Below are 25,974 nucleotides of genomic sequence, written 5' to 3' on the forward strand. Positions count from 1 at the left end.
AAGTAGGTCACATCTGTATTGTTTAGGGAACAAGGAGATTTTTGTTGTTTGTTTTAAGGGAGCGACCCTTGGGGAGTAGGGCTCTGGGTGCAGGTGAGAGGTAAATCCTCACACCCACTGCTTCCCTTCTCCTGCAAAACTGTTGCTGTCAATTGTGCAACAAAGAAGGCATTTTGTGTAAAGATCCGAGGCTCCAATAAGGTGGGTTCCGTTTGTTTTGTTTTGAAGCCACAGTCTTTTCATCAGGGGGAGCTTCCCGGGGTACTTCAACGACGCTTGACAAAAGCTCAAATGTGAATGCTCTTAAGCTTCCAGGGTTCCGAGGAGAGATGCCGACCGCAGCAGCTTTGCCGTTGCTTAAGGAACATGAGCTCCCTCCCGTTTCCCCCCTCGCAAGTCCTGGGGCAGGACAGGGTTCAGTGTCCCTGGAAAGGCAGGTGCCGCAGCTGCCGAGCGTCCAAGCTGCAGATCCGGCAGGTCGAGCCCTGGGTCGCTGGCGCGGGTCAGCACCGCCCTCGGGGCAAAGGAGGTGGGGGTGGGGTCGGGGACGCAGGCTGCGGGCCTCCAGGCTGTTTGTGCGGCCTGTTCGCAGGTTACCGGTGTCACCACCCAGCCTGCCTTCCTCCGTGTCCCGGCGAAGCTTCTGCCTGCGGGGGGCGGGGGGCTGGGGGGCCCTGGAGCCAACGAGGCGGCCTCCCCCAGGCCCCCGCCCTCCAGGATCCGCCAGGCCCCTCAGCCCTCTCGACCCCCCCAGCCCTCCAGACACCCAGGCCCTCCCGAACCCCCTTGGCCCCCCCAGTCCTCCAGGCCCCCCAAGCCCCTCAGTCCCCTGAAGTCCCTTAGCTCTCCCAGACCCCCAGCCTCCCAGCCCCCCCAAGCCCCCTCCAGGCTCCCCCAGCCCCTCCAGCTCCCCTAGGGCCCTCAGTTCCCCCAAGCCCCTCAGCTCCCCCAGGCTCCCCCAGCCTCCCCAGCACCCCGACCCCTCCAGGCTCCCCAGCCCCCCAGGCTCCCCCAGCCCCCCCCCCAGGAACCTCGCCCCGGGGGACCCGCACCGCGTGGACTGCCCTCTGTGCCCCGGGAAGGGGCGGGCCCGCGGCGCTCCGGGCAACGCCTTCGCCTCCGGCCAATGAGGAACGCGCGTGGCGCCGCGGCCGTCGCTCATTGGCTCCCGCTGGCCCCGCCCCCGCGAGCGCCCCGCCCCGGCGGCCGCGGAGGTCCAGCGCGCCGAGTGCGGCCTGCGAGCCTGGCGGTCGGCGGCCCCGCGGGCTCCTGCTCCTGCTCCTGCTCCTGCTCCCGCTCCCGCTCCTGCTCCCGCTCCTGCTCCCGCTCCCGCTCCCGCTCCCGCTCCCGCTCCCCGCGTCTCCGGCCCAGTCGCCGCGGTTCCGGTCGCACCTGCCCCCGCGCTCCGTCCCCTCCGCGGCCCGGCATGCAGGAGCCGGACGCCGCCCCGAACGGCTTCCAGCCCCGCTTCCCGCACTTCGCCACGCAGGCCATCCACGTGGGCCAGGAGCCCGAGCAGTGGAGCTCCCAGGCCGTGGTGCCCCCCATCTCCCTGTCCACCACGTTCAAGCAGGGGGCCCCCGGCCAGCACGCGGTGAGCGGGGCCCGGGCGGCGGGGGGGGGTTCCCCGGGGGCGGGGGCGCCGGCGGTGTGCGAAGCCGAGTGAGTGCGAGGCGGTGTGCAAGGAGGTGTGCAAGGCGGAGTGCGAGGCGGTGTCCGAGGTGGTGTGCAAGGAGGTGTGCGAGGCGGTGTCCGAGGTGGTGGGCACGGCGGAGTGCAAGGAGGCGTGCGAGGCGGTGTGCAAGGAGGTGTGCGAGGCGGTGTCCGAGGAGGTGTGCGAGGCGGTGTGCAAGGAGGTGTGCGAGGCGGTGTCCGAGGAGGTGTGCGAGGCGGTGTGCAAGGAGGTGTGCGAGGCGGTGTCTGAGATGGTGTGCAAGGAGGTGTGCGAGGCGGTGTCCGAGGTGGTGGGCACGGCGGAGTGCAAGGAGGCGTGCGAGGCGGTGTGCAAGGAGGTGTGCGAGGCGGTGTCCGAGGAGGTGTGCGAGGCGGTGTGCAAGGAGGTGTGCGAGGCGGTGTCTGAGATGGTGTGCAAGGAGGTGTGCGAGGCGGTGTCCGAGGTGGTGGGCACGGCGGAGTGCAAGGAGGCGTGCGAGGCGGTGTGCAAGGAGGTGTGCGAGGCGGTGTCCGAGGAGGTGTGCGAGGCGGTGTGCAAGGAGGTGTGCGAGGCGGTGTCTGAGATGGTGTGCAAGGAGGTGTGTGAGGCGGTGTCTGAGGTGGTGTGCACGGCGGAGTGCAAGGAGGCGTGCGAGGCGGTGTGCAAGGAGGTGTGCGAGGCGGAGTGCGAGGCGGTGTCTGAGATGGTGTACAAGGAGGTGTGCGAGGCGGTGTCTGAGGTGGTGTGCACGGCCGAGTGCAAGGAGGCGTGCGAGGCGGTGTGCAAGGAGGTGTGCGAGGCGGAGTGTGAGGCGGTGTCTGAGATGGTGTGCAAGGAGGCGTGCGAGGCGGTGTGCAAGGAGGTGTGCGAGGCGGAGTGCGAGGCGGTGTCTGAGATGGTGTACAAGGAGGTGTGCGAGGCGGTGTCTGAGGTGGTGTGCACGGCCGAGTGCAAGGAGGCGTGCGAGGCGGTGTGCAAGGAGGTGTGCGAGGCGGAGTGCGAGGCGGTGTCTGAGATGGTGTGCAAGGAGGTGTGCGAGGCGGTGTGCAAGGAGGTGTGCAAGGAGGTGTGCAAGGCGGAGTGCACAGCCGTGTGCGAGGCGTCTGCATGGCCGTGTGGAGGAGGTGTGCAAGGCAGTGTGCACGGCGGTGTGCAAGGCAGCGTGCACGGGAGGGGGCACCAACCTGCGGACCTTCCTGGCGCTGACCCTCTGCCTTCGCGGCCCGCTGATCACATTCTTGGAACAAGCAGGACTGGAAGGAACAGTGCGTCCCACTGTACAGATTTGAACTGAAATTCGTGTAATTTTGGCAAATTGGTAGTTCAAAACTGAGGGTCATAACTGTTGAATTACCTTTAGCAGCAAAAATCATAAAGCCGGGGTAGGGAGTCAACTAAAAAAACAAAACAAAACAAAACAAAACAAAAAACCCTCAGGGGGCACCTGGGGGGCTCCTCGGTGGAGCCTCTGCCTTCAGCTGAAGACGACCCCAAGGCCGCGGGATCGAGTCCCGCCTCGGGCTCCCTACATGGAGCCTGCTTCTCCCTCTGCCTGTGGCTCTGCCTCTCTCTGTGTGTGGGTCTCATGAATAAATACATAAAATCTTTAAAAAACAAAACAAAACAACCCTCAGGATCTGATAACTGACCTGGGATCAAGATCATGCTCAGTGGCTGTGCTCAATGTTAATAGTGATTGAGTAGCTGCTAAGGGCTAGATACAGACCTGCGTGTCATGTGTCAGGTGCGTCACAGGTATGGTCGGGGATGAGCCTCACGACAACCCTCGTCTGGATAGGTTCTCATTTTTCCCATTAAATAAACAGATTTGAGAATATTAAGTAGCCTAACTGAGGCCGCATGGCTAGTAACTGGTGTCGCTGGGATTGCAGCCCTGCTCTAGAAGCTACGCGGAGGCATTAGGCTACACCCTGCTGTGCTCCAGTAATTCTGCTAATCATCTGACCCATTGCATCATTTAAGCAGTATGGTTTAGTGATTCACAGCATAAGTCACCGGAGGGCTAGGTTTGAGTGCTGACCCCACCTCTTCTGATCTGGGTGACCTTGGGCAGGTTGCTTAACCTCTCCAAGCCTCGGGTTAATCCTGAGTAAATGCAGTTAATCATAGCACCTACCGCATAAATTGTTGATATTTATGTTAGACTTTATGGTGCATTATAATTGCTCAGTAGTTTGGTATTTCACGGTGTTCACATTTACACCTTTTCCATTCGATCCTCATAGTAGCCAGGTCAGAGGGCAGGGACAGGACACACTTTTTTTTTTTTTTTTTTTTTACAAGGAACTGACCCAGAGCTATAGATAAATGAGTTGTAAGGTTTTGAAAGAGCAGTACCTATTAATCCCTTTTAGTAATACTGACGAGATCCTGGAGTATTAAAAGTTGCTGAGCTTTTAAGGAAATTAGTTCAGTAAACTTTGTAAGTCCAAAGCTTGGATTACACTTCAAAAACCTCTTTAGCGTGTCATGCTATGTGAGTTTAGGAAAATTCTTTTAAACTTAGCCCCTTGTTTGGTGAGGTAGAGTTCTAAGGGCATTTTTACAGTTGGTTTAGGTTACGTCCAGCTACTTTATTTTGGAACCAAAACGGGGACGCAGCCTGTTTTCCAAGTTTACAGTCTGTTGTTGCTGCTGTAGGCTCTGTGAATGTGTGACTGTCCAGGTTTTATTAGGTCTTGCTACAAAAGTTAACCATTTAACCAGAAATCAATAATTAGATATTTTCAGATAGCCAACGGAGGTGATGAAGTCTACAAACACCAAACACCTCTTAATACCTTTAAAAACTCCATGAAGAGCCCTAAAGAGAATCTGAGGAGCTGAATGAGAAGCACCTGTTTCTCCTAGTCCATTGGAAAGCCATCGAATGGGTGTGAGGGTCGGGATTTGCCACTGGGATTCGCCTCTCCATCTACCTCCGAAAGTTCAATCTCTGCAGTAAATCCTCATGGCAACAGGGGTGCCTTTCTGTGGCAGTAGCCACCTGAATCCGCACAGACTTTTTTCTGCCTGGGGATCACATCATAGAGGTGATGGTAGGGAGGGATGAGGATATCCCGAAACCCTACTAAATAGGTCTACTCAGTTTGTCACAAACAACGAAACAAACAACCAAAACTTAAAATATATGTGTGTGTACCTATATCTATAATGTATATATACACCCATTACTAGTACTGGGAGCTCCCAAATCCTAAAGAATCTGTAAAAAGTGGTTGTTGTGTTTTGTTGTGTGCTATATGAGGCACTGAGAGAAAATTGTAGCATTTTCAGTCAATGTTTAAATCCTAGGTTTGGATACTGGTTCCGATGCTCCCTAGGACCTTTGGCTTCATTTTCCTAAAAAACAGACCACGATATTAAATAAAATGACTGGATGAATATCCCTAGTACGGTAAATGTAAAAAGAGCAAATTAAAAAAAAAATTACTGTATGTAGCCACGGTGCCAAGAATTACCCTGTATTTTTGAGTCACTTTCGTCGAGCCAAGATCTGAACTTGGAGCATTTGTAGGACCTGTTGGTAGTTTCTTGTAGGACGCTAAACAGGACTTGAACCACTTAGGTCTTGGGAAATGAAATCTGGGTCAGACCTAAGTTTACTCTGTTGGCTCCGGTAATTCCCTTTTCCTGGTGTCCCCAGGTTAATGAGGAATAATAATGCTAATAATGCAAACAACCGTTTCTCTAGTAGTTAGCATGTGCCGGGCACCACGTAGAGAACTTATTACACATAATATAATTTTATCATCACAACAATTTTACAGGATTAGTTTTTTTGTATTTTATTCCCATCTTCAGGTACCGAGATCAACGTCAGGGAATGTTCAGTAGCTTACGTATGTGGCGTTCAGCTCGTAAGTGGAGCTCTAGCATTCTAATCCAGGCTGGTGGGCTTCGGGGCCTTCTCCCACCGCTGCAGCCACAGGACTGTGCAGCTCCTATTTAATGGCAAGACGTGTCACAGCTAAATAGTGGAAAATCACGATGGTAGGAGGAACCCGTAGTTGTGGAGGGGTCTGTGTCAGGACTCTGATACGGAAACTTAAATCTCTTAAGATAAACTCTATCTCCTTTTCTTCAGGGCTTTGAATACAGCCGTTCTGGAAATCCCACCAGGAATTGCTTGGAAAAAGCCGTGGCGGCCCTAGATGGGGCCAAGTACAGTAAGTGGTTTCCACTTCAGGGTTCGTGGAGTCTAGACCCCACTCTTCCGCCTATCAGCAAAATCACAGAGGCACAGAACTTAGAGTCGGAAACAGATAAGGATTAGTCAGTTCAGATTTTTTTATTTTACGAAGATGTTGAAGATTTTGGCCCAAGGGCGTGGAGGACAGGCGTCATACGCGTGCGTGTGATTGTTGGGCAAAAATACGTAGGAGTTGAGGCAAAAATGGCAAGACTTTGCCGTTTACTACTCCTGTAAATGCACTCTTTGTCTGCACGTGTCCGTGTAAACGAGTAAATATTAACGGAGTTTCGTAACACTACCTCTGAGCACTGCACAACCCGGGCTGCATTTACCTGCTGCCCTGCGGGGGGCCCCCAGGGATTAGGGGCATTAGGGGTTAGCCCCTTGAATCTTCTCATGAAGGGAGTGGATGACTGTTAAATCATCTTCGTATTTTTTATATAAATTATATAAACGAAGACGGAATGGGGAAGAGAAAATGAGTTTTAGGAGTTTTCTCACAGCGTTGAGTGTAGGGGTTGGAAATGTCTGTGGGGGTTTGGGGGTTTGGGGGAGGTTTTTCTTTTCTTTTGGATGAGGGGAATTCTTTCTGAAGACTCAACCTCGCTGATGTAGTGGTTGCCCGCAGGTGCGTGAGGTGCGCGCTCCCAGGGCTGATGGGGCTCCCAGGGCTGACAGGGCTGACAGGGCTCATGGGGTTCCCAGGGTTGACGGGGCTCCCAGGGCTTACAGGGCTCCCAGGGCTGGTGGGACTCATAGGGCTGATGGGGCTCCTAGAGTTGACTGGGCTGATGGGGCTCCCAGGGCTGACAGGGCTGACGGGGCTCATAGGGCTGATGGGGCTCATAGGACTGACGGGGCTCCTAGGGTTGATGGGGCTCTCAGGGCTGACAGGGCTCCCCAGGCTGACGGTGCTCATAGGGCTGACGGGGCTCTCAGGGCCCCCCAGGGCTGAAGGGCTCCCAGGGCTGACAGGGCTCACGGGCTGACGGGGTTACCAGGGTTGACAGGGCTCCAAGGGCCGATGGGGCTCCCAGGGCTCCCAGGGCTGATGGGGCTCCTAGGGCTGATAGGGCTCCTAGGGTTGACGGGGCTGTCAGGGCTGACAGGGCTGACAGGGCTCACAGGGCCAATGGGGCTCCCAGGGCTCACAGGGCTCACAGGGCTCACAGGGCTCACAGGCCGGTGGGTTTTCCCACCAGCTCTGGGACACCCGGGGGCTTTGACTGAGGTGACAGCTTAGCCACAGAGCTGACCCCAACCTAGACTTCATTGAGAAGATTTTAAGAGTCACATTTTTCAAGTTAATTGGACTCTCCCTTCAACCATTTGCAGGCGATTTTTATCATGAAGGGGATGTGTTGATATTTTGTCAGGATATTTCCTTCCATGGTATTTAATGTACGCAGTGCCAGGCGTGTTTGTTTTTTTATTTTTTTAATTTTTATTTTTTTATTAATTGTTTTAATTGTTTTTGTTCTCTATGAGGTTTCGGGATCATATCTGTTTAAAAGAGATTTACACTTAAAAATAAAAAAAATAAAACAAACAAACAAACAAACAAACAAACCAGTTTTTCAATTCCGCAGACACCTCTCAGGCCTGATTTTGGGTTTTGGATAGCCGTGTGGTCAGTGAGTGACTCTTACCTTGGCTCTGAAGTTTTATGTTTTTTTTTTTTCAGTTTGTTGATTTTAAGCTGTAATTGAATTGGCAGTTGGCCTTTCGTCTCAGAATTTTGTAAAGAATTATTTCTTTGAAGTGTTTCAGAGAAATGTTACCACCAAAGCAGAATTAGGTGTTTTTTTCTCTTAAAGATATTTTAATTTCAAGGAATTAAAATTAAAGGGGGGTTGGGTACCTGTATTCATCAGGGGACCCCTCGTGACTCAGTGGTGCTGGCTGTCCTGAATCGCCAGCAGAGGTGAGAGCACAAGCTAATGCAGGGAGATACTGTCGGTGTTTTTCAGCCCAGAGGTTTGACTAATTGGTTTACTCTTCCCTTGGCTTTCATTTTAGGTTTGGCCTTTGCTTCAGGCTTAGCTGCCACTGTGACTATTACCCATCTCTTGAAAGCAGGAGACCAAATTATTTGTATGGATGATGTGTACGGAGGTAGGTGACCTGTCTCATTCAGGTTGCGTCAGCTGATATCTTAAAGACAATAAAGTGGGTCCTGAAATATATTAATAATGTTACCAGGATTATGGATCATTTATTATCTTTAAAAATTATTTTAAAGATTTTGTTTATTTATCCATGAGAGACACACAGAGAGAGGCAGAGACGCAGGCAGAGGGAGAAGCAGGCTCCATGCAGGGAGCCCGACGTGGATCTTGATCCCGGGACCCCGGGGTCACAACCCGATCCAAGGGCAGACGCTCAACCCCTAAGCCACCCAGGTGTCCCCATTTATTATCTTTTAAAGGTGTGATGGACACCTCAGTGTTGGCCCAGACCTGGTAAAGGAAGAGTGTAAACATTTAGAGTCTATGCTCTGACACTTGTTTATTAATTTTTTTTTTAACTGCTGCTGGAATGAGGATGTAGTTGTGATCAACTTTCAGATACCTTCTGCTTCAGAGAAGATGGTGTTTAAAGAGTGTTCTAGTGTTATTTAAAACGTTTATCTGCAGTGAAGATGAAGTATAGCCCAGGTCACTCTCAAACAGCTTATCTCTACCCACTTCTCTAGCCTCCCTGCACACTTACGCTTGCGGTTTTAGGGAAACTTTTGAAAACCTGTTTGAAGTATGGACCTTTTCCCTGGAAAAGTGGAAAAGTGTACTTAAGACTACAGTCAGTATTTCTCATTTTAATTTTAGGGTCAAGGGTCTTACCCCTTGCAGTCCGTCATGGGTTCAAATGTAAGAACTTTCATTCTAAACACTTTTTAGTGCAAGTTATTTAAAGTGAACAATTTAAATGGAAGTTATTTATTTTTATTTTTATTTATTTTTATTTTTTTTATTTTTTTTTTAAATGGAAGTTATTTAAAGTGGTGAGACAGGTTGCCCTTACCTTCAAGCAAGACTTGATTTTATGCCCAAAACAATAGCAAAAATTTTTATAAAGATAGGGATATGGATTCCAGATTCTCCCAAATAATTAAAACGTGATTTCTAGAATATTATCATTTTATCTGTCTCCTATTAGTAAAAAGTCAAATATGTAAGTTCCTTGAAGTAAGAGACTTACTCTTAGCAATCATTTTAACCCTCTTAGAAATTTGCGGTGCTTTGTATTTATCGTTGTTCCCTGATTGTTTGTTAAATAGAAATGGTAGAAAGAGCACACCTTTGGTTACTTTTATAGTGTATTATAAAAAAAAAAACCTCATGGCACACATAGGTACTGAATCTTGAAATTTGCTATTGATTTTTAACAATTCCTTACATTCTTTTTCAATCACATTATGTAGGGTCAGTCTATATAGCATCAAAAATTCAGTATATCTTTGATCATAAAATACTTTTCCTTTCTTTTTTGGTTGGCTATCAATAACAACAAATATTTTCCTTTAAATTTGCCTATGTAAAAATAAAAATCAAATCCAGAACAGTGTTTGTAAGACGAATTATTCAAAGTTGAATAATTTATCTCCTTTCACCATGAAACTGTAGTTGTTTGGTTTATATTGCCTCATTTATCTATAAAAGCATTTAGAACCACATAACAAAAAGATTGAGAAAAGCTAAAGAATAATAACCAGTTTTTTTCTATTATCATCAAAGTATAATCAGACTGAAAGTTTATTTATTTAAAAAGATTTTATTTATTTATTTGACACAGAGAGAGAGAGAGAGAGAGAGCACAGAAGCGAGGGGGGGGGGGGGCAGAGGGAGAAGCAGGCTTCCTGCTGAGCAGGGACTCGATCCCAGGACCCTGGGATCATGACCTGAGCCAAAGGCAGACGCTTAACCCAGGCGCCCCTGAAAATTTATTTCGAACATTTTATTGATATTGGTTCATTTATTTTAAATTTGAGTATTAGGAAGAAATTGCTAAAAAACCTATTGATGTTTCAAGGAGCATGCCACTCAATGTCTGAAGAGTAGAAGTTGTGTGTTTTCAGAAACTTTTTTGCTTCATGCCATTTGGTACGGATATCAAGTGTGTTTTATTTGACTCTTTAACTTGTAGTTTAAAATCCAAGGCTTATATTCTTTATTATACAAGATAGCCAAATGATCTAACCCACCTAGAATTGCTGTCAGTTGTATTTTTATTCGCGATTGACGCTTCTTTATATTTATAAAGGATTTGTACCTATAAAGAATGAACATTTCTCAGTACAGTGTCCTTTCTGTTTTGTCTGATTTTTTTGTCTGCCTCAGGTACAAACAGGTACTTCAGGCAGGTGGCAAGTGAATTTGGATTAAAGATTACTTTCGTGGATTGCTCCAAAATCAAATTGCTAGAGGCAGCCATTACACCAGAAACCAAGGTAACTCAGTTAGTTTTCAATTTTGTCTGCTTTCTGGGTGGCGTTTTGTTTTCATCATTTTGTTTACCGGAGGACATAATTTCAGTTTAAATAACACATTTTATTAGAAGCCATTGGAAACCATCAACGATATGGAGATGGGCCTGGCTTCTCCAGGATATTATTGTATAATGGATGGGCACATGAATTCCACAGCAGGACCCAAGTTCTAATTCTGTGTCATAGTCGGTGTGCTATCACGGGCAGATTATTTAACCAAAGTCTCAGTTTCTTCATCTGCAAGATGGGGGTAATTGCGCCTGCTTTATAGAATGGTGGTTGTGTAAATTCGATGAGGTAGGGCGGATGAAATGCTCAGTACAGGACCCAGCACAGAGGAACTTAAAAAAGATCTGTGAGCAGGAGTGGACAGCGCTGTGCTGCGGTACCAGGCTGGTCTTGGGAACAGAAGTCATCACAGAGACTGGGTTGCAGAAAAGGAAGCTTGCCAAGACCCCAGACCAGACCCTAAGCATCCTGGCTTTTTAAGAATTCTAAGCGATACTTCAACAACATAACAGTTGCAAGGAGAGAATGGGCCACAAGCAATCTTTAGCCTCGTCCCGGGAAGCTTGTACGCCACCGGAAGGTGTTTTGTGCCCGGGTGAATGGCATATGTGATATTCTTTCTTGGGGCCTCATTTAAATTCTGCATGGGTAAAAGAAGGCCCAGTGTCTTTTCTAAGTCAGCCTTTTCCAACTTTCTGTTAATGATTAAACGGTTTGAATTGTATAATCAAGATTATGCCGCAGTGATCAGTGATCGCTAAAAAGTGAAAACCTTTTCCCACCCAAGTAATTACTTTGAAGATTAACACACGGGGGAGCTTTGAGTGATTAAGGTTTGCTTTCAAGGAACTTGTTTTTTATCCTGCTTAGGAGGAAAGATACTTATTAAAATAGCTGGTCTCAGTGTTTCTAAGGGAGAAAAGCAAAATGTGAGTATGTTAATCCTGGTCAACAGAACTTTATGTAGTGGCTCTCTACTGACTTGAATTAATACATTTTTCCCCCCTGAAATATCTGCCTCATTGTATGAAGTAGATTTTCTTAAGTCCCCGTAAAATCAACTTTGTATTTATTCCTTTCATTGTGATTATTTTTTATCATGAATAGGAGTAATAGATTCTTGCCCAGAAATAACCTTATAGATTTTTAAAATAATTCGGTTCTTGTAGACCATGCATTATTTTAACTACCTGAACTTTTCTACAGTGAAACTCTAGAATGGGAAGAATTTTAAACTGTAGAGACATAGTTCATTTACACAGTGACAAAAATCATTAACCCTTTTACAAAGAAGGCTGTAGGTAATGCCATGCAACACAGTGGCATCTTGTTTAACAAAAGGAATTCTTTTTTCTTTGGTCTTTAAAGTTACTGTCAAGCATCTACTATGTGTCTGAATTGTACTAGGTTTTGGGATGTGCTAGTGCCTCTTTCTTAAATGAGCTATGACTAGGTTTTCTCTCCTGCACTTTAAAACCCACGCTCTTCAAGTTCTGGGTGCTTACTTTATAGTTTCTAATGCAACTGGCGCTTTTTAAGTTAATATTTAAGGTGTGTTTGGCATTATAGGCATAGTTCTCTTTAATGAAACTCCCAGGCTATAATCTCGGTGTTGTATGTTATTTACTTTGGAGAACAAAATTCTTAGACACTGAATTATGTCTCTGAACTTGATCCTCTTTTTAATGGAAAGTCCTTACAAGAATTAGCTTGAGCACTTTTCTGCTTATACGTGACATTACCTCATTTGATCTTTATAACAGCTCTATAAAATATCATCAGCCCTACCGTACAGATGTACAATTCGGGGAATCTGGAGGGTAGTTACTTAACTGTGGCCTCTCAGAAATTAATGGGGGCTAGGATTCAGATTCGAACCTTGCAACCTCATCACCCACGCTCCTCCAGGGCAGTGTGCCACATGGTTACAATAGATGGCACGTATATCCGTGCAGTATATTTTTCATAAACTATTATCATTTATTGAATTGTTTTAGCTTGTTTGGATTGAAACCCCCACAAACCCAAGCTTGAAGATGATTGACATTGAAGCCTGTGCACACACCGTTCATAAACGTGGCGACATCATTTTGGTCGTGGATAATACTTTTATGTCAGCATATTTCCAGGTAAGTGAAAATAATTTTTTTGGCATGATTAGAGGACTATAGACACCTGTAACTAGGAAAGCAAAGACTTATTTATGTTAAAATCATTATCAAACTCATGGGATCTAATCATAGTTACTGATTAGACAAATAATTAAAATGGGACCTTTTCTACCATTAGCTAATATCTTTTCAATCAACCCTAGGTTCATATCTGATATGGGACTTTGTGTGTTTTAAAAGTTGTCTTAATTAAAGCTTTTAAGTTCTCTTAGGATGTGAGAACTCTCTGAAGAGCTGGCCTTATTATGTGATTCTTATCTGTCAGTGCTTTAGAAATAATAGGGACTTTAATGTTTATGAGCTGGTAATAAGTCCATTATGATGTTTTTTATATATATATATGGTGTGACTGAAAAACATATATGTTGCATATGTAACGTATATATGTTTATTTTTAATATATTAATGTATTATTAAGTTATTAAAATATATAATTAAGCTGTATAATTTAATATATATTTAAATGTATTACATAATATATGTAATATATACATTATATCATTAAACCTGGCTAACTTTGCAAATAAATGGAAGCTAAACTGCATGACACCTCAGTGTACATCACACATATTATTTCTTCACTTTGCTCCTCTCTGGTGTCTCTTCCCTCAGTGCCCCACAGGCTATGGCCAGCTCCCTATAGCTTTACCTCGTTTGTATTAGGAATTTCTACTGCCTGTTTCACGCTGTAGCTATAAGTACCAACGCCTTTATAATACTCCCTTTAAGCCATCTCTCACTCTTTTTTAAAAGACTTTATTTATTTATTCATGAGAGACACAGAGAGGCAGAGACACAGGCAGAGGGAGAAGCAGGTTCCCTGTGGGAGCCCGATGTGGGACTCGATCCCAGGACCCCTGGGTCACACCCTGGGCCCAAGGCAGACACTCCACCTCTGAGCCATGCAGGTGTCCCTAAACCATCTCTTTTCCTGCCTACCCCTTTACGTACATCTCTTCCCATCTCAAACTCCCCCTTTCATGGTCCATTCCTTTTCTTTTTTCTCCTACTTTTTCTCAGGTACTTTTTTCTGTTTTGCTCCTTTGGGTAGATCATCTAGGGATCTTTCTATAACTGACCAGTTGTCTGCCCTTTTTCCCACATGTTTTCTCTTTCTTCCCTCCAGGTAGCTCAATCTGTTTCCTTTCCTTATTGGGAGCTAACCTTCTTCTCGCTCTTTGCTTGCTGCCTGTACCTTATGATCATTCTTATTACACTTCCTGTACTTTACCTTTACTCTGTCGAGTTCCTGAAAGCCCAGCTCATTTTCTGCTACTCTTAAATTAGGCAGATATTTAGAGCTCTATAGTTAATATCCCTCCCCCCCAGCCCACCTTGTTCTGGGTTCCCGAAGTTGGCGCAGGCTGCTGCCTTCATGCAATTGGCCAATTCTTTGGGAGTTTGTATAAACCTGTTCTTCACCTTCCGTTTTATTGAGAAAGCACTACTAGGTTTTATCTTGTTTTCCTCAAACACATTTCCTGGCTACACTGCATTTGGATAGCTTCATGGTCCACCTGCCTTTGGCTCACCATACAGCTTTGGCTGCTTCTTATATCAGGTAAAACAGTCTATTTCCAAGTGAAGCTCTCCTGGCCTCATCTATTTGTCCCAGGTGATTTTCACTCTTGAATTCTTTATCCCAACTCCTTACCCCGTATACCACTTATGCTAGGCTAGTTAACACAGCCTAGGGTTGCTCTAGCTGAGTCACAGTGAGTCCTGTATATTCCCAAAGAGGTTGCATGAATTATGTTAGCCTGGGCCTGCCCAGATTACTCATCAGGCCTAGCCCTTTTTTCCCCCCTTTACTGTCACTAAAATAGGTCCAGTTTTTCTACCTTTCTGAAGCCCACATCACATTTCCTCATGCCAGGGTCTGCAATTTGCTTCATTTCAATTTGGAGTCATTCCAGTTGAGTTAATCAGAATTGTGTTGTCCCTCAGCAGCCGCATGTCATAGTTCCATAAAGCAGATCTACAAAGGTCCTCTCGTTATCTTACCTTCACGAAAACTAGATATATTCTCTTTCTTCCCTGCCGTTTGTCTTCTGGATCTTCTGAAAATGTCACAAAAAGCACAATGGGCAGGCCATCGTAAAGTTTCAGAGTTCAAGAGTAGAGCCTCTGGATTCATATAGTTTGGTATGAGTGCTAGCTCTCCCAGCTTTTTAATCTGAATGATCTGTTCCTCCCTCCCTTCCTCCCTCCCTCCTTCCCTCCCTCTTTTCCTGCCTTCCTTCCTGCCTTCCTGCCTTTTTTAGAGAGGACAAGATGGGAATGGGGGCACAGAAGAGAAAGAGAGGGAGAATTTTAAGCAGGCTTCACACCCTCCACACCCAGTGTGGAGCCCAACAAGGGGCTCGATCTCCCCACCCTGAGATCATGATCTGAGCTGAAGTCAAGTCAGATGCTTCACTGACTGAGCCCCCCAGGTGCCCCTCTTTTGCTTTTCTTAGTCTTTTTTCCCCAGCTGTACAATGAAAATCTTTAAGTACTTATTTTATTGAGTCAGGTAAAATATTTTATATAGTGCTTCACTGAGATTTGTGAAGTACTTAATGTGGTTCTTGGCATATAATGAGGTCAACAGATGTTAGTTATTCTTCTTCATTTTTTCATTTTCTTTTGACCACAGAGTTTAGAGAATGTTACCATTGGGAGAGACCATCATCTAGTTTGACTCTATCACTTTGGAGATGTGCAAACACCTATGTAGAGAGTGCTTCGAGTAACACCTGGCTTAAAACATCCTATTTTTGAAACACCCCAAATGAAAAGCCCTATAGCCCCTGATACTAACACCTTCCAAAGACTAAACAACTGGTGAGGTTCATACACACACACACACACACACACACACACACACACACACTTTCCTTTAAAGAAAATATAAATAGGCTCCTGGCTGGCTGTCAGGAGAGCATGCGACTCTTGATTCAGGAATGTGATTTTAAACCCTGTGGTGGGCATAGAGCTTACTTTTTTTTTTTAAAAAAAAAAAAAGATGTAAATAGAAAGATGATAATATATTGTTCAGTGAATAAGTTGATTATAACTTTAATTCTCACTTATAAACAAAGAGATTTTAAGACTAAGGGATTGAATTGCAGGAAAATCAGATGAAGGAAAGCAAATTTCTTTCTAAGTGACTTTACGCTCGGCAAAACTAGTATAATAAGAGAGTAATTAAGAAAAAAAGAGTAATTAAGAGTTAAGATCATGGCACATCAAGTGAATGATCACAGCATATAGTATCAGGTTTTAATGATCAAAATCTAAGCATATTAGTTTTCTTCTCACTTGATGTAACAATGGCTAAGTGTTTACGTCGACTACTTTATATGTTTACTGAGTCATAAAATGTCAGCATCTCTGCATTGTAAAATTTAGTGATACACTTAACTTAGGACCAGCCGACAACTGCTCTAAAGAAACAATTTCAGGAGACCTGTTGACCTGAGTTCACTTGCTATTTCCAGAAAATTTGTGCTTTTGGATTGAATATTGGGTCCAGACTTTGTATTTTTATTTGGTGGGAGAGAAAGGGGAAAGATACCATCAGAGACCCTGGAGAACTTTAAGATGCGTGTACTTTTTGAAAAGTTAGAATAGGGATGACATTTACAACAGCAAATTGGCATGTCATGAAGCATTTTTGAAAGAGATTTACCATTTAAAAAATGAAAATCTTTTGTTCCTTTTAGCGGCCTTTGGCGCTGGGAGCTGATATTTGTATGTATTCAGCGACAAAATATATGAATGGTAAGGCATACATAGTCTACACTTTGAGTATTCCTTTCCATAGGTAGATGAAAATACCCAAAGGCGTGATATGTTGATCCTTTTCCTTCTATTATTCAGGTTTTGTTGTGAGTCATGTAGAAAGTAAAAAAAATTGTACTTCGGATAAAATATGGGATTTCATTTATAGCAGACAAAATATGCCCATGACCATGAACAGAGGATTAAAATTTACTCAAAGACATTACAGTTTTATCCTACTGACAGCTTAAAAAGAAACAATTTTTATGTGATTTTTATTTTCATTGTTACAGATACGGCTTTTGGTACTGTCAGATTGAATACAGGTTTTTTAAAAAAAATTATTTATTTATTTTTGAAAGAGAGAGAATGAGCATGAGTTGGGGGGAGGGGCAGAGGGAGAAGCAGAGTCTCCCTGAGCAGGGAGCCCGGTGTGGGGCTTGATTCCAGGTCCCTGGGCCAACACCAGCTGAGCCACCCGGGCATCCTCAGATGGAATACAATTTATTTAAACTTATTCTGTAGGGCTTTTACCAGAGAGTTTTTTCAAATGAAAGTCACCTTTTTAAATTTTAGAATGAAGAATAAATGTATATTGTTTTTAACTTAAAGGTTTTTGTTTTGCTTTTAGGCCACAGTGATGTCGTAATGGGCTTAGTGTCTGTTAATTCTGAGAGCCTCCATGACAGGCTCCGTTTCTTACAAAATTGTAAGTATTAAAAAGCCTGCATTTACGCTTATCCTCTTAGAGAGACGACATTTGATATTTGTAGTTCCACTAAATGTTGTGAAGTGATGGCATTCTGCTAAATTGGGAAGAAATGAGAAATAGAGGAGAAACATTCTGGTTTTTAAAAAAAGTAGAAAAATTGGAATATAAAAATATAGTTAGAGCATAACCGGGCTTTACAACATGACTCAAGATATCAGTTCTGTTATTTCTCAAAATCATGTTAATTTTGACCATAATTGGGGAAAGCACAACTGAATTTTTAGTTTTCAGACTTACTAGATTTTTTTCTTTAGATAACACATTTGGAATGATGGCTTTCTTACACTGTATCTTTTATATCTGAAATGGTGGTTAATCTTAAATAGCACTTAATATATAAACTTATATTTTTTAACAGATGTCTAAGTACCATTTCCTGTTTAGATAATTTAGTTATCTCAAGTATGGGTAATTGTTTATTTGAAGACACTTAGATTAGCCATTGCGATTTGACAGGTAAGACACACACATAATTAAGAATAAAGTAAATAAGTATGAAATAAATAAATAAATAGAGGAAATAAGCAATAAAGTAAAAAAGAAAGAAAAAAAAAAGGCCCGGAGGAAGAAAACCAAAACTCAGTGCTTAATAAGTTCATTTATAAAACATTGAGGTGAGATGTGTATCTGGGAGGCAGAGTAACTCCTAGGCTGCTTTAGACAAAAGCTAAGTTGCACTGGGGGAAAATTAAGATGTTTCTATGGGACAGAAGAGAGAGTGAATTCCTGTCATGTTACCTGATTCTTGGTCATCATTTTTTTATCGACAAAAATCATGTCTTTCCAAACTTTTCTTGGTACCTGAACAAGATCCTCATTAGAGTCACTTTTGAAAAAAAAAAAAGCTAAGTTGAATGTTGGTAGAACCAGTAACAACAGGAACTGAGGCTGTTTTTCTCTACATGTTCAAAGAAATACAAGGTTCAGCTATGGGCAGTGTGTCCTTGAGTGGAAATCATGGAGAGGACTGTGTGTGTTCGTATTTGAGAAGTTCGTGTTGTTTGCAGGATATTCATTTCCGCTCTCGTCCCGAAGCCCAGGTCTTCGAGCATTCTTTATGCTTCGTTCTTACGCTTCTGACTCGATATGTTAACTTCCCCCCGGAAACGCCAGCGTTGACCTGGGTAGCCCGCTTCGCAGTCACTGGACTGAAAAAAAAGGGAGTGAGAGCATCTTCTGGGTCTCTCCCCACCTTTCAGATTACCCCAGGATATGTTCATTTTGCAGCTATTGGAGCAGTTCCATCCCCTGTGGACTGTTACCTGTGCAATCGAGGACTAAAGACTCTACACGTCCGAATGGAGAAACATTTTGAGAATGGAATGGCAGTTGCTCAGTTTCTGGAATCTAATCCTCGGGTAGAAAAGGTCATCTATCCTGGTAAGTTAATATGATTTCTTTTCTTTTTTTTTTTATTTATTTTACTTTTAATTTTTTTTTTCTTTTCCTTTTAAGATTTATTTGTTTGAAAGAAGGTGTGTGCAAGTAGAGGGAGGGGTGAAGAGAAAGGGGCGGGGAGAGAATCCTCAGCAGACTCCCCGTAAGTGTGGAGCCAACACCGAGCTCAGTCTAAAAACCCTGAGATAGGGGAATCCTGGGTGGCTCAATGGTATAACGCCTGCCTTCGGCCCAGGGCGTGATCCTGGAGACCTGGGATCGAGTCCCGCGTCGGGCTCCCTGCATGGAGCCTGCTTCTCCTTCTGCCTGTGTCTCTGCCTCTCTCTGTCTCGTGAATAAATAAATAAAATATTAAAAAAATAAAAAAACCCTGAGATAACGATCTGAACCAAAATCAAGAGTCAGGTGCTCAACCAAGCCGCCCACGTGCTGCAATGTTGATATGATTTCTTTTTTTTTTTTTAATTTTAATTTTAATTTTAATTTTAATTTTAATTTTAATTTTAATTTTAATTTTTATTTTTTTAATTTATTTTTATTGGTGTTCAATTTACTAACATACAGAATAACCCCCAGTGCCCGTCACCCATTCACTCCCACCCCCCGCCCTCCTCCCCTTCTACCACCCCTAGTTCGTTTCCCAGAGTAGGAGTCTTTACGTTCTGTCTCCCTTTCTGATATTTCCCACACATTTCTTCTCCCTTCCCTTCTATTCCCTTTCACTATTATTTCTAAGCACCTGTGTTTACACTAGGATTCTGTGGGTCACCCTAGGCATTCTGTGCATGACACCTGTTGTGAGGTAGCTGTGTGTCAGGCTCGGTGCTGGGTCTGGTGGTGGGAAGATAGGCATGGCCCGTGTCCTGGTGTCGCCTGAGGTCTAGAGGCTGCTTGGATGTTGCGAAGTTGTGTGCGTTGGGTGTTCCAGTGATGATCCTTAGCTTGGAGGCTCGGCTCAGTGTCCCAAGATTGCAACTTCCAATCTTGGAAGATTGGAAGATTCCAAGATTGTACTTCCCAGTTGGTCTGTGCCCAGGCCTTGGGTCTGCCACTGGGCATGAGCTCTACCTCTTACCTGATTCAGGTTGGGACTGGATACTCATCAAATTGAGACTTGCTGCTTACGCACCACAATTCCCCAGAAGCTGTCTTAACTTCCTTTTCAAATTTTTTCACCACTGCCAGCTCATGTGGCCTTAGTGGGCGTCTATCACTCCTCGAATTTATTTTACTGGCCTTTTAATTGTGGTGGCTTTAAGTAATTGGTCACTTAGGATCCTTTTGATGTTTTAGCATCGTGGCTGTGGGTGGACAGGGGAGTGACGCTTGCTTCCTGCCCCCGAGGAACTTAGATAAACTAAGGCAGAACTACGCAGGAGGTGAGACGCTCTCTGTGTCCCCCAGGGAGAGAGCTGTTGGCTGTGTTTTGAGTGGAGGGAGGGAGAAAAGCTTTGGCCTGGGTCTTGAAGAGCGGGGGCACCTGTTAGAAGGAAGGGTGTGGACAGGCATTCCGATTCTTTTTTTTTTTTTTTTTTAAGATTTTGTTTATTTATTCATGAGAGAGAGAGAGAGAGAGGCAGAGACACGGGCAGAGGGAGAAGCAGGCCCCACGCAGGGAGCCCGATGCGGGACTCGATCCCAGGACCCCGGGGTCAGGCCCTGGGCTGAGGGCGGCCCTAAACCGCTGAGCCCCCCGGGGACCCCTGACATTCCGATTCTTTCAACAAATGTTTATCACTTGCCCATGACGGAGCAAGCCCTGGACTAGGCTCCGGGGTCCAATTATTAACAAGAGAAGCGGATCTCTCCCCGCGGAGCGGGTCTGGTAGGGAAGACCCATGTTAAACAAGAAATCACAGGATGATGCGCTTAGCAGAGGGGCGAATGTTCCAGGCTAAGACGACAGCTTGTACAGGGTCCGGGTGAGGAAGGTGCGAGCCGCCGGGGCCAGGGGAGCCGGGGAGGTGGCGGACGCGCCAGAGGGCCGCTGGAGGCGGTCGGGCCCAGGTGGGGCACCGGAGGCGGCCTGGCCCCGAGCCGTCCTCCCTAGGCTTAGGCCCACGGTGGATGTTACGTTTCCCTGCAATTCCCTGTTTGGCTCTAACGAGACCTTCGCTGTGCGTCCCGGCCGCAGGGCTGCCCTCGCATCCTCAGCACGAGCTGGCGAAGCGTCAGTGCACCGGCTGCCCGGGCATGATCACCTTCTACATCAAGGGCACACTCGTGCACGCCGAGGCGTTTCTCAAGCACCTCAAGGTAAAGCTTCAGCCGCCTCTGGCACCGGCGGGGCAGCTGCGAGGCCACCGGGCGCCGTGGCCGTGGCCGTGGCCGTGGCCTCCCCTGATGCCCTGGCTTTCCAGACTGTCAGAAACCGAACCCCTTTTCCCAATGAAACACTCCGTGACGCTTCGGAGTAACCTGTGGCCGGGACACCGAACAAAGGCTCCCGCCAGCCGCAGCCTGGGCCCGGCTCCGTGGGCCGTGGGCAGGGACGGGGGCTCCGTGGGGCTTTCACGTTGGCCGAGGGCCCGGGCCGGGGACAGGCCCCCGCGTGCACCGGGCGCAGGGAGCTCGCAGTCCTGGGTCCCGGGCCCCGCGTCCAGCAGGTGTCACGACTGGGCCGCTGCCACATGAGTCGGGGTCCCCTGCTGTGAGAAGTGGCACGAAAAGCAGAAAGAGGGGGGCATGCGACTCAGTACAGCCGGGACAGTAGTTGGGGATTATTTGTAAAGTTCTGTGACACTATAACACTAAATACAAAACCGGGTTTTTTCTTTTTCTCCTTCTTCTTTCTTTTTTTTTTTTTTCCCCCGGTGTGTGTTATGTGCCCAGGAGGGAGTAAGTAAGCGCAGGCGACTTGGGAGACCTGTAGCGATCTTTATTCAAAGGGCCCCCGCAGAGCCAGGTCTCAAATGTAGTAATTCTGAGGTTTTAGGGCTCACGTTAGCTATTACTCAAGTAGAAGAACAAATCAGGAAGCTGTGAGACATTCACCTTCCTCAACTTGTGATGTTTTAAAAGTTTTGCACACCCCATGTCCAAGCGGTGACATCAGTGATTTTTATGTTCATTTTTCTCTCTGGGTCTCTCTCCCAATTTGTATTTTTTTTCATGATCCACCACCATTTCTCCACCCTCTCTGTCCAGGGCCATTTTATTAAAACCATTTAGTTTTATATTTTTGTTGTAGTGAAAGATCCAAATGAATGTTTTCTTTGCCGTAGCTATTTACTCTGGCTGAGAGCTTGGGAGGATACGAAAGTCTTGCTGAGCTGCCGTGAGTATATATTTTTGTTTTTCCTCCGTGTTTTAACTCTGATGTCAGCTTTTACAATTGCTTACAAAAGAATATGGAAAAATCAGGAGCAATTCAAGTCATTTGACAATAAGAAGAGCATCGTGCTCTCTAATCAGAGTGAACCTCTGACCCAGCAGCTTGGAGACCCTGATGAAACCCAGTGAGCCACTTGCGTCGCCTCCACTTGTGCTTCTTTCCCTTCGGCCGAAGGCGGACGCGATTCCAGCGGAGTTATATTTTAGGATCTCTGACCTGCGACCCGGGGCTGCTGGTTCTATCCCACCCCGCCCTGGAAGGGAGGTTGCGGGACTTTGTATTAGGAGGGCTGAGGTCCAGGCTCCTTGGAAGCAGGGACCGTGTCCGATGAAATAGCCTCCGTCCCCCCGACGGTCAGACCGCATCGCGGCCGAAACCTCGAAAGGCTTCGTGTATCTGCAAGACAAACCCAAAATCTACTTGCCATTCCCAATCCAGTCAATTCATCTGATTCTATCAAGCACCAGAGGATATTGGAAGATGCAGCCTGAGATCAGACGTCCCAGCAGCTTATTCTGTAGACAAGGAAACAGGGATTCAGAACGTTTTGCCGATGACTCAGATGCCACGTAGGAATGTGTCAGCGGCTTCGTTCTTGAGGCTTTGGGCTTTGTGTAGAAACAATGAGGGGAGGGAGGAGTAGCCTAGGTCTGGATTTGGGACCTGCTCCACCAGTTACTCACCTCTGAGCCTCAGTTTTTTTCATCCATAAAAATGGGATTAATGATCAAACTATAAGTTACCTTTGACTGATTACCTGTCCCATCGAGCATTCCTGAGCTGTACCCGGATTTTATTGTATGAACCTCTGCCCGAGTGATGTGAATATTGCTGTGGTAATCACATCATTACCCAGTAATTTTCAGGAGTACTGAGTGTACCTGGTATGCGTCTGTGTTTTAATTTTCATAAACATTTCTGGAATAGCTATGTTCTGGAAGCACTGTGAAGAGTCGGGCAATTTCATATAAAGTCTAAAAAAAAAAAAATAAGGTATGATGCCCAAATAATGAGGCTAATCCAGATAGGTTTTTGTGAGTCTTTCAGGAAGACGCCTGCTAATAAGTCCGGATGCACAAGAGGGCACACTCGGCATATGAAATTGGGTAATTTTTCATAGTCCTGAAACGTGCATTACTTTAAAGCTGTCTCAAAAATGATTCCGTTAAGGATGTGGTTCGCAGTGGCTGGGCCCTGAGCTGCACCAACCGGCGAGGCCATAACCCCGACGCCTGCCAGTGGACGAGTGAGTTTAGGTCAGGGCTTGTCCGCCCCGTCACCCTCATTCTGTGAGGGTGACAACTGCTGCAACGAGTACAGCATTGCAATAGGGGAGGGAAGAAGCAGAGCCAGCATGCACGGGGTTGGTCCAGCCTAACAACACGTATGAACCGTGCAACCTCCGAGAAGTTACCTGTGTCCTCCCAGTCTGTTTCCTCGGTTGCAAAAGGTGGATGGCCCTGTCCTCGGCTCTTAGGGTTGTTATGGGAACACGGGGAAAAAAAAATGTCCCAGAGCCAATGCCTTGATTCATACCAAGGGCCCAATAGATGTTAATTGTTATTAGGAAGTATTATTTTTTATTAGGCATCTAGTACACTCCGGGTACTTGCAGATGCTTTATATGTGTTCCTTCCTTTGATGACTGTGATAAACTTTGGGGATGGGAGTTCTATCACCTTTTATTCATTAAAAAAAAAAAAAGAATGAATGCACACAAATGACCCAGGAGAGTCCCTGCCTCGTGGTGAGCCTGTAATAAATGATAGCTATTATTGTCATTATTATTTTGCATAAGGAAATTGATTCTGAGGACAGGTGCCTTTCACAAGGCCGCACAGCCAGCGTGTGGAGAGGCTGATTCGTGCACAGGGCTGGTGGTGTCAGAGGCGTACGTTGTTTTTAGGTGTACGCTCTCTCTCAAGGAATTAAAAGGCAGAGCATTTAAGGAGGACGTTGGCAGGTACAGCCACAGTAGAGCGATGAAAGAGGAGACGCGATTATGTCACCCACGTCCGAGATCTTCCATCCGTGGATCTCGGGCGTGATTGGACGGAGCCACTTAGGCCTCGATGTTGCTGGTAGCGTAGACCCTTGTGTTTCTGAAATTGTCAGAGTCTTTGGCTTCTGCGTTGTTGTCTGGGGTAGAGAAGAATATCTCACTTTTCTTGGTTTCCCAGTTCTTGCCGTAGTGCCTGACCCGTGGTGGGTGCTTTAGCTTTATCCGTGTTAGTGACGACGATGAGCCGCTGGATAGGGCCGAAAACCCTTCCAGGCCTCTACATCCATGGGTCGTGTGCTGGAATTCCTAATGCTCCCCGGCTGCCACCGGAGTTCTCCCTGGATTGCCTTTCCCCGAGCTGCCTCACACGGTGCCATTCTGGATTAATCCATGGGTCAGGAGGGAATCAGTCCTGGCTGGTTCTTGGTCCAACAGGCCTTTGTAAGTCCAGCTGCTTGGGCCGGGGGTATGGAACCTCTGGCCAAGGCCTCTTTCAGGCAGATGCTAAAATCTGCAGCTGGAGGCTGTCTTTTCCCCTCTTGCTTGGGAGTCTTGATTGGCACCTTCCCTGTGTGGATGGAGTGTAGAAAGGCTAAAAGGTCGTAGTTTTCACTTAAGATAATGACTGGAAAAGATGATTTTTACAATTCCTTATTTTTTGGCCTGTGAAGCCTTATAGGCATAGGAAGAGCTTGATATTTAGAACAGAAAAGCCCATTGACAATAATCGCAGTTTATGAGACAGATACAATATAGTGATTGAAAATGTGCTCATTCTTTTCTTTCAGGGCAATCATGACCCATGCATCGGTGCCTAAGAGCGACAGGGATGTCCTTGGCATTAGTGACACGCTGATCCGACTCTCTGTGGGCTTAGAGGACAAGAAGGACCTACTCGAAGATCTAGATCAAGCTTTGAAGGCAGCAGTAAGTTTAACTATTCTGGTGCTTGTGAGCCTAATCTTGGGGGGTAGTGGTCACTGTTTTATTTTTTAAAGATTTATTTATTTGAGAGAGAGAGCGCAGGGGGCCGGTGGGGGGAGAGGGAGAGAGAATCTCAGGCCCACTCCCTGCTGAGTGCAGAGCCTGGCTGGCTGGGGGGGGGGGTGGGGTGGGGGTGGGTGGGTGGAGGGCTTGATCCCATGACCCCGAGATCATGACCTGAGCTGAAGTCAAGAGTCAATCGACTGAGCCACCCAGGCACCGTGGTGTCATTGTTGATACAGAGGGTGGCCTCACTGAATTCGGATGTTTTCCTGTGATAGACGGCGTATAGACGTGTGCAGGGAACTCCGCTGAAGTGCAGATTTAAACAATGGGATGGTATTGAGAGAAGAGTCCTTAGAAGACGTGAAGTCTTTGCCTGCAGTTCTAATAACATATTTTTCTTTCACTTTTAATACAGCACCCTCCAAATGCAGGTCGTAACTAGCCTTCCAGAACTGCTAGTAGAAGTTGCCTCCCAAGAAGATCAACTCTAGATAATCGAATGGACCATTAATGAGCCTTTGCGGGATTTTCAAGTGAAAATTTAGAGACACCTCATTACTTTTCAGAGCTGTAACCTTCCGGTGATCCTCCTTGTTAAAAGCGGTTTCCTCTTTCCCTTATTGTAATTGACAGGTCAATTCTGTTAATATCCTTTTGATAATTTTGGTATACATTTGCCTCTGCAGGAGGTGGGGTTTGTGCTGCTTTTGGGGTTGTGATCTTTTTTCCATAGCTTAAGATTTATATCGATCATGTTTACAATACAATGACAATTCATTTTCTATGTTTTTCTGAAGAATTTAAATTATTAAATGAATGTTCTTAAATCAAGAGTGATTTTTGCTCTTGTTGAAGACAGCACTCAAAACAGTGGTTTACAATTAATTATCATAAGCCAAAAAATCAAATACTTGAAAAGCCTACTGTGAAATTCTGCTGATATAAGGTTGTACTTACTATTTAAAAACAAAATAAATCTAATTACCAAATGCATCCCATTGTGATATTCCTATATTATGTGGCATTGACTTGTATTCTTGGGTCCTTTTAATCCTCAAGTCTTAGGAGATCACGGTCACTTGCAATAATTTTTGTAAACTCAACTGTATAAGTATCATGTCCAAATCTTAGTGTTTGCAGATCATAGAGTGTGTCATGGGAGGTCAGAAGGCACTTT

General features: G+C 45.8%; 1 protein-coding gene across 2 annotated transcripts; it reads left to right on the plus strand.

Moving 5' to 3' along the window:
* Positions 1 to 1,213: 1,213 nt before the first annotated feature.
* Positions 1,214 to 25,790, plus strand: CTH (cystathionine gamma-lyase). Of its 2 annotated transcripts, none has more exons than XM_072834054.1 (12): positions 1,214 to 1,594; positions 5,763 to 5,844; positions 7,890 to 7,985; positions 10,208 to 10,317; positions 12,363 to 12,494; positions 16,244 to 16,301; positions 16,933 to 17,010; positions 18,301 to 18,453; positions 20,606 to 20,727; positions 21,696 to 21,748; positions 24,596 to 24,734; positions 25,213 to 25,790. In XM_072834054.1, exons 1-12 carry the CDS (start codon positions 1,427 to 1,429, stop codon positions 25,237 to 25,239), a joined length of 1,218 nt encoding a protein of 405 aa, XP_072690155.1. In that variant the 5' UTR covers positions 1,214 to 1,426; the 3' UTR covers positions 25,240 to 25,790. The 2 variants fall into 2 exon arrangements, with proteins under 2 accessions (XP_072690155.1, XP_072690154.1); XM_072834053.1 differs by lacking the exon at positions 1,214 to 1,594 and adding an exon at positions 5,650 to 5,668.
* The last annotated feature ends 184 nt before the right edge of the window (positions 25,791 to 25,974 follow it).

The sequence above is a fragment of the Canis lupus genome, chromosome 8 (assembly GCF_048164855.1).
Source record: "Canis lupus baileyi chromosome 8, mCanLup2.hap1, whole genome shotgun sequence".
Classification (NCBI taxonomy): Eukaryota; Metazoa; Chordata; class Mammalia; order Carnivora; family Canidae; genus Canis; species Canis lupus.

Bases quoted from the DNA above. Each gene is read 5' to 3' on its own strand.
- CTH (XM_072834054.1), top strand. From the start codon at position 1,427: ATGCAGGAGCCGGACGCCGCCCCGAACGGCTTCCAGCCCCGCTTCCCG. The intron at 12,495-16,243 runs GTAAGTGAAAAT...TGTTCCTTTTAG, and splicing joins TTATGTCAGCATATTTCCAG to CGGCCTTTGGCGCTGGGAGC. The intron at 24,735-25,212 runs GTAAGTTTAACT...CTTTTAATACAG, and splicing joins ATCAAGCTTTGAAGGCAGCA to CACCCTCCAAATGCAGGTCG.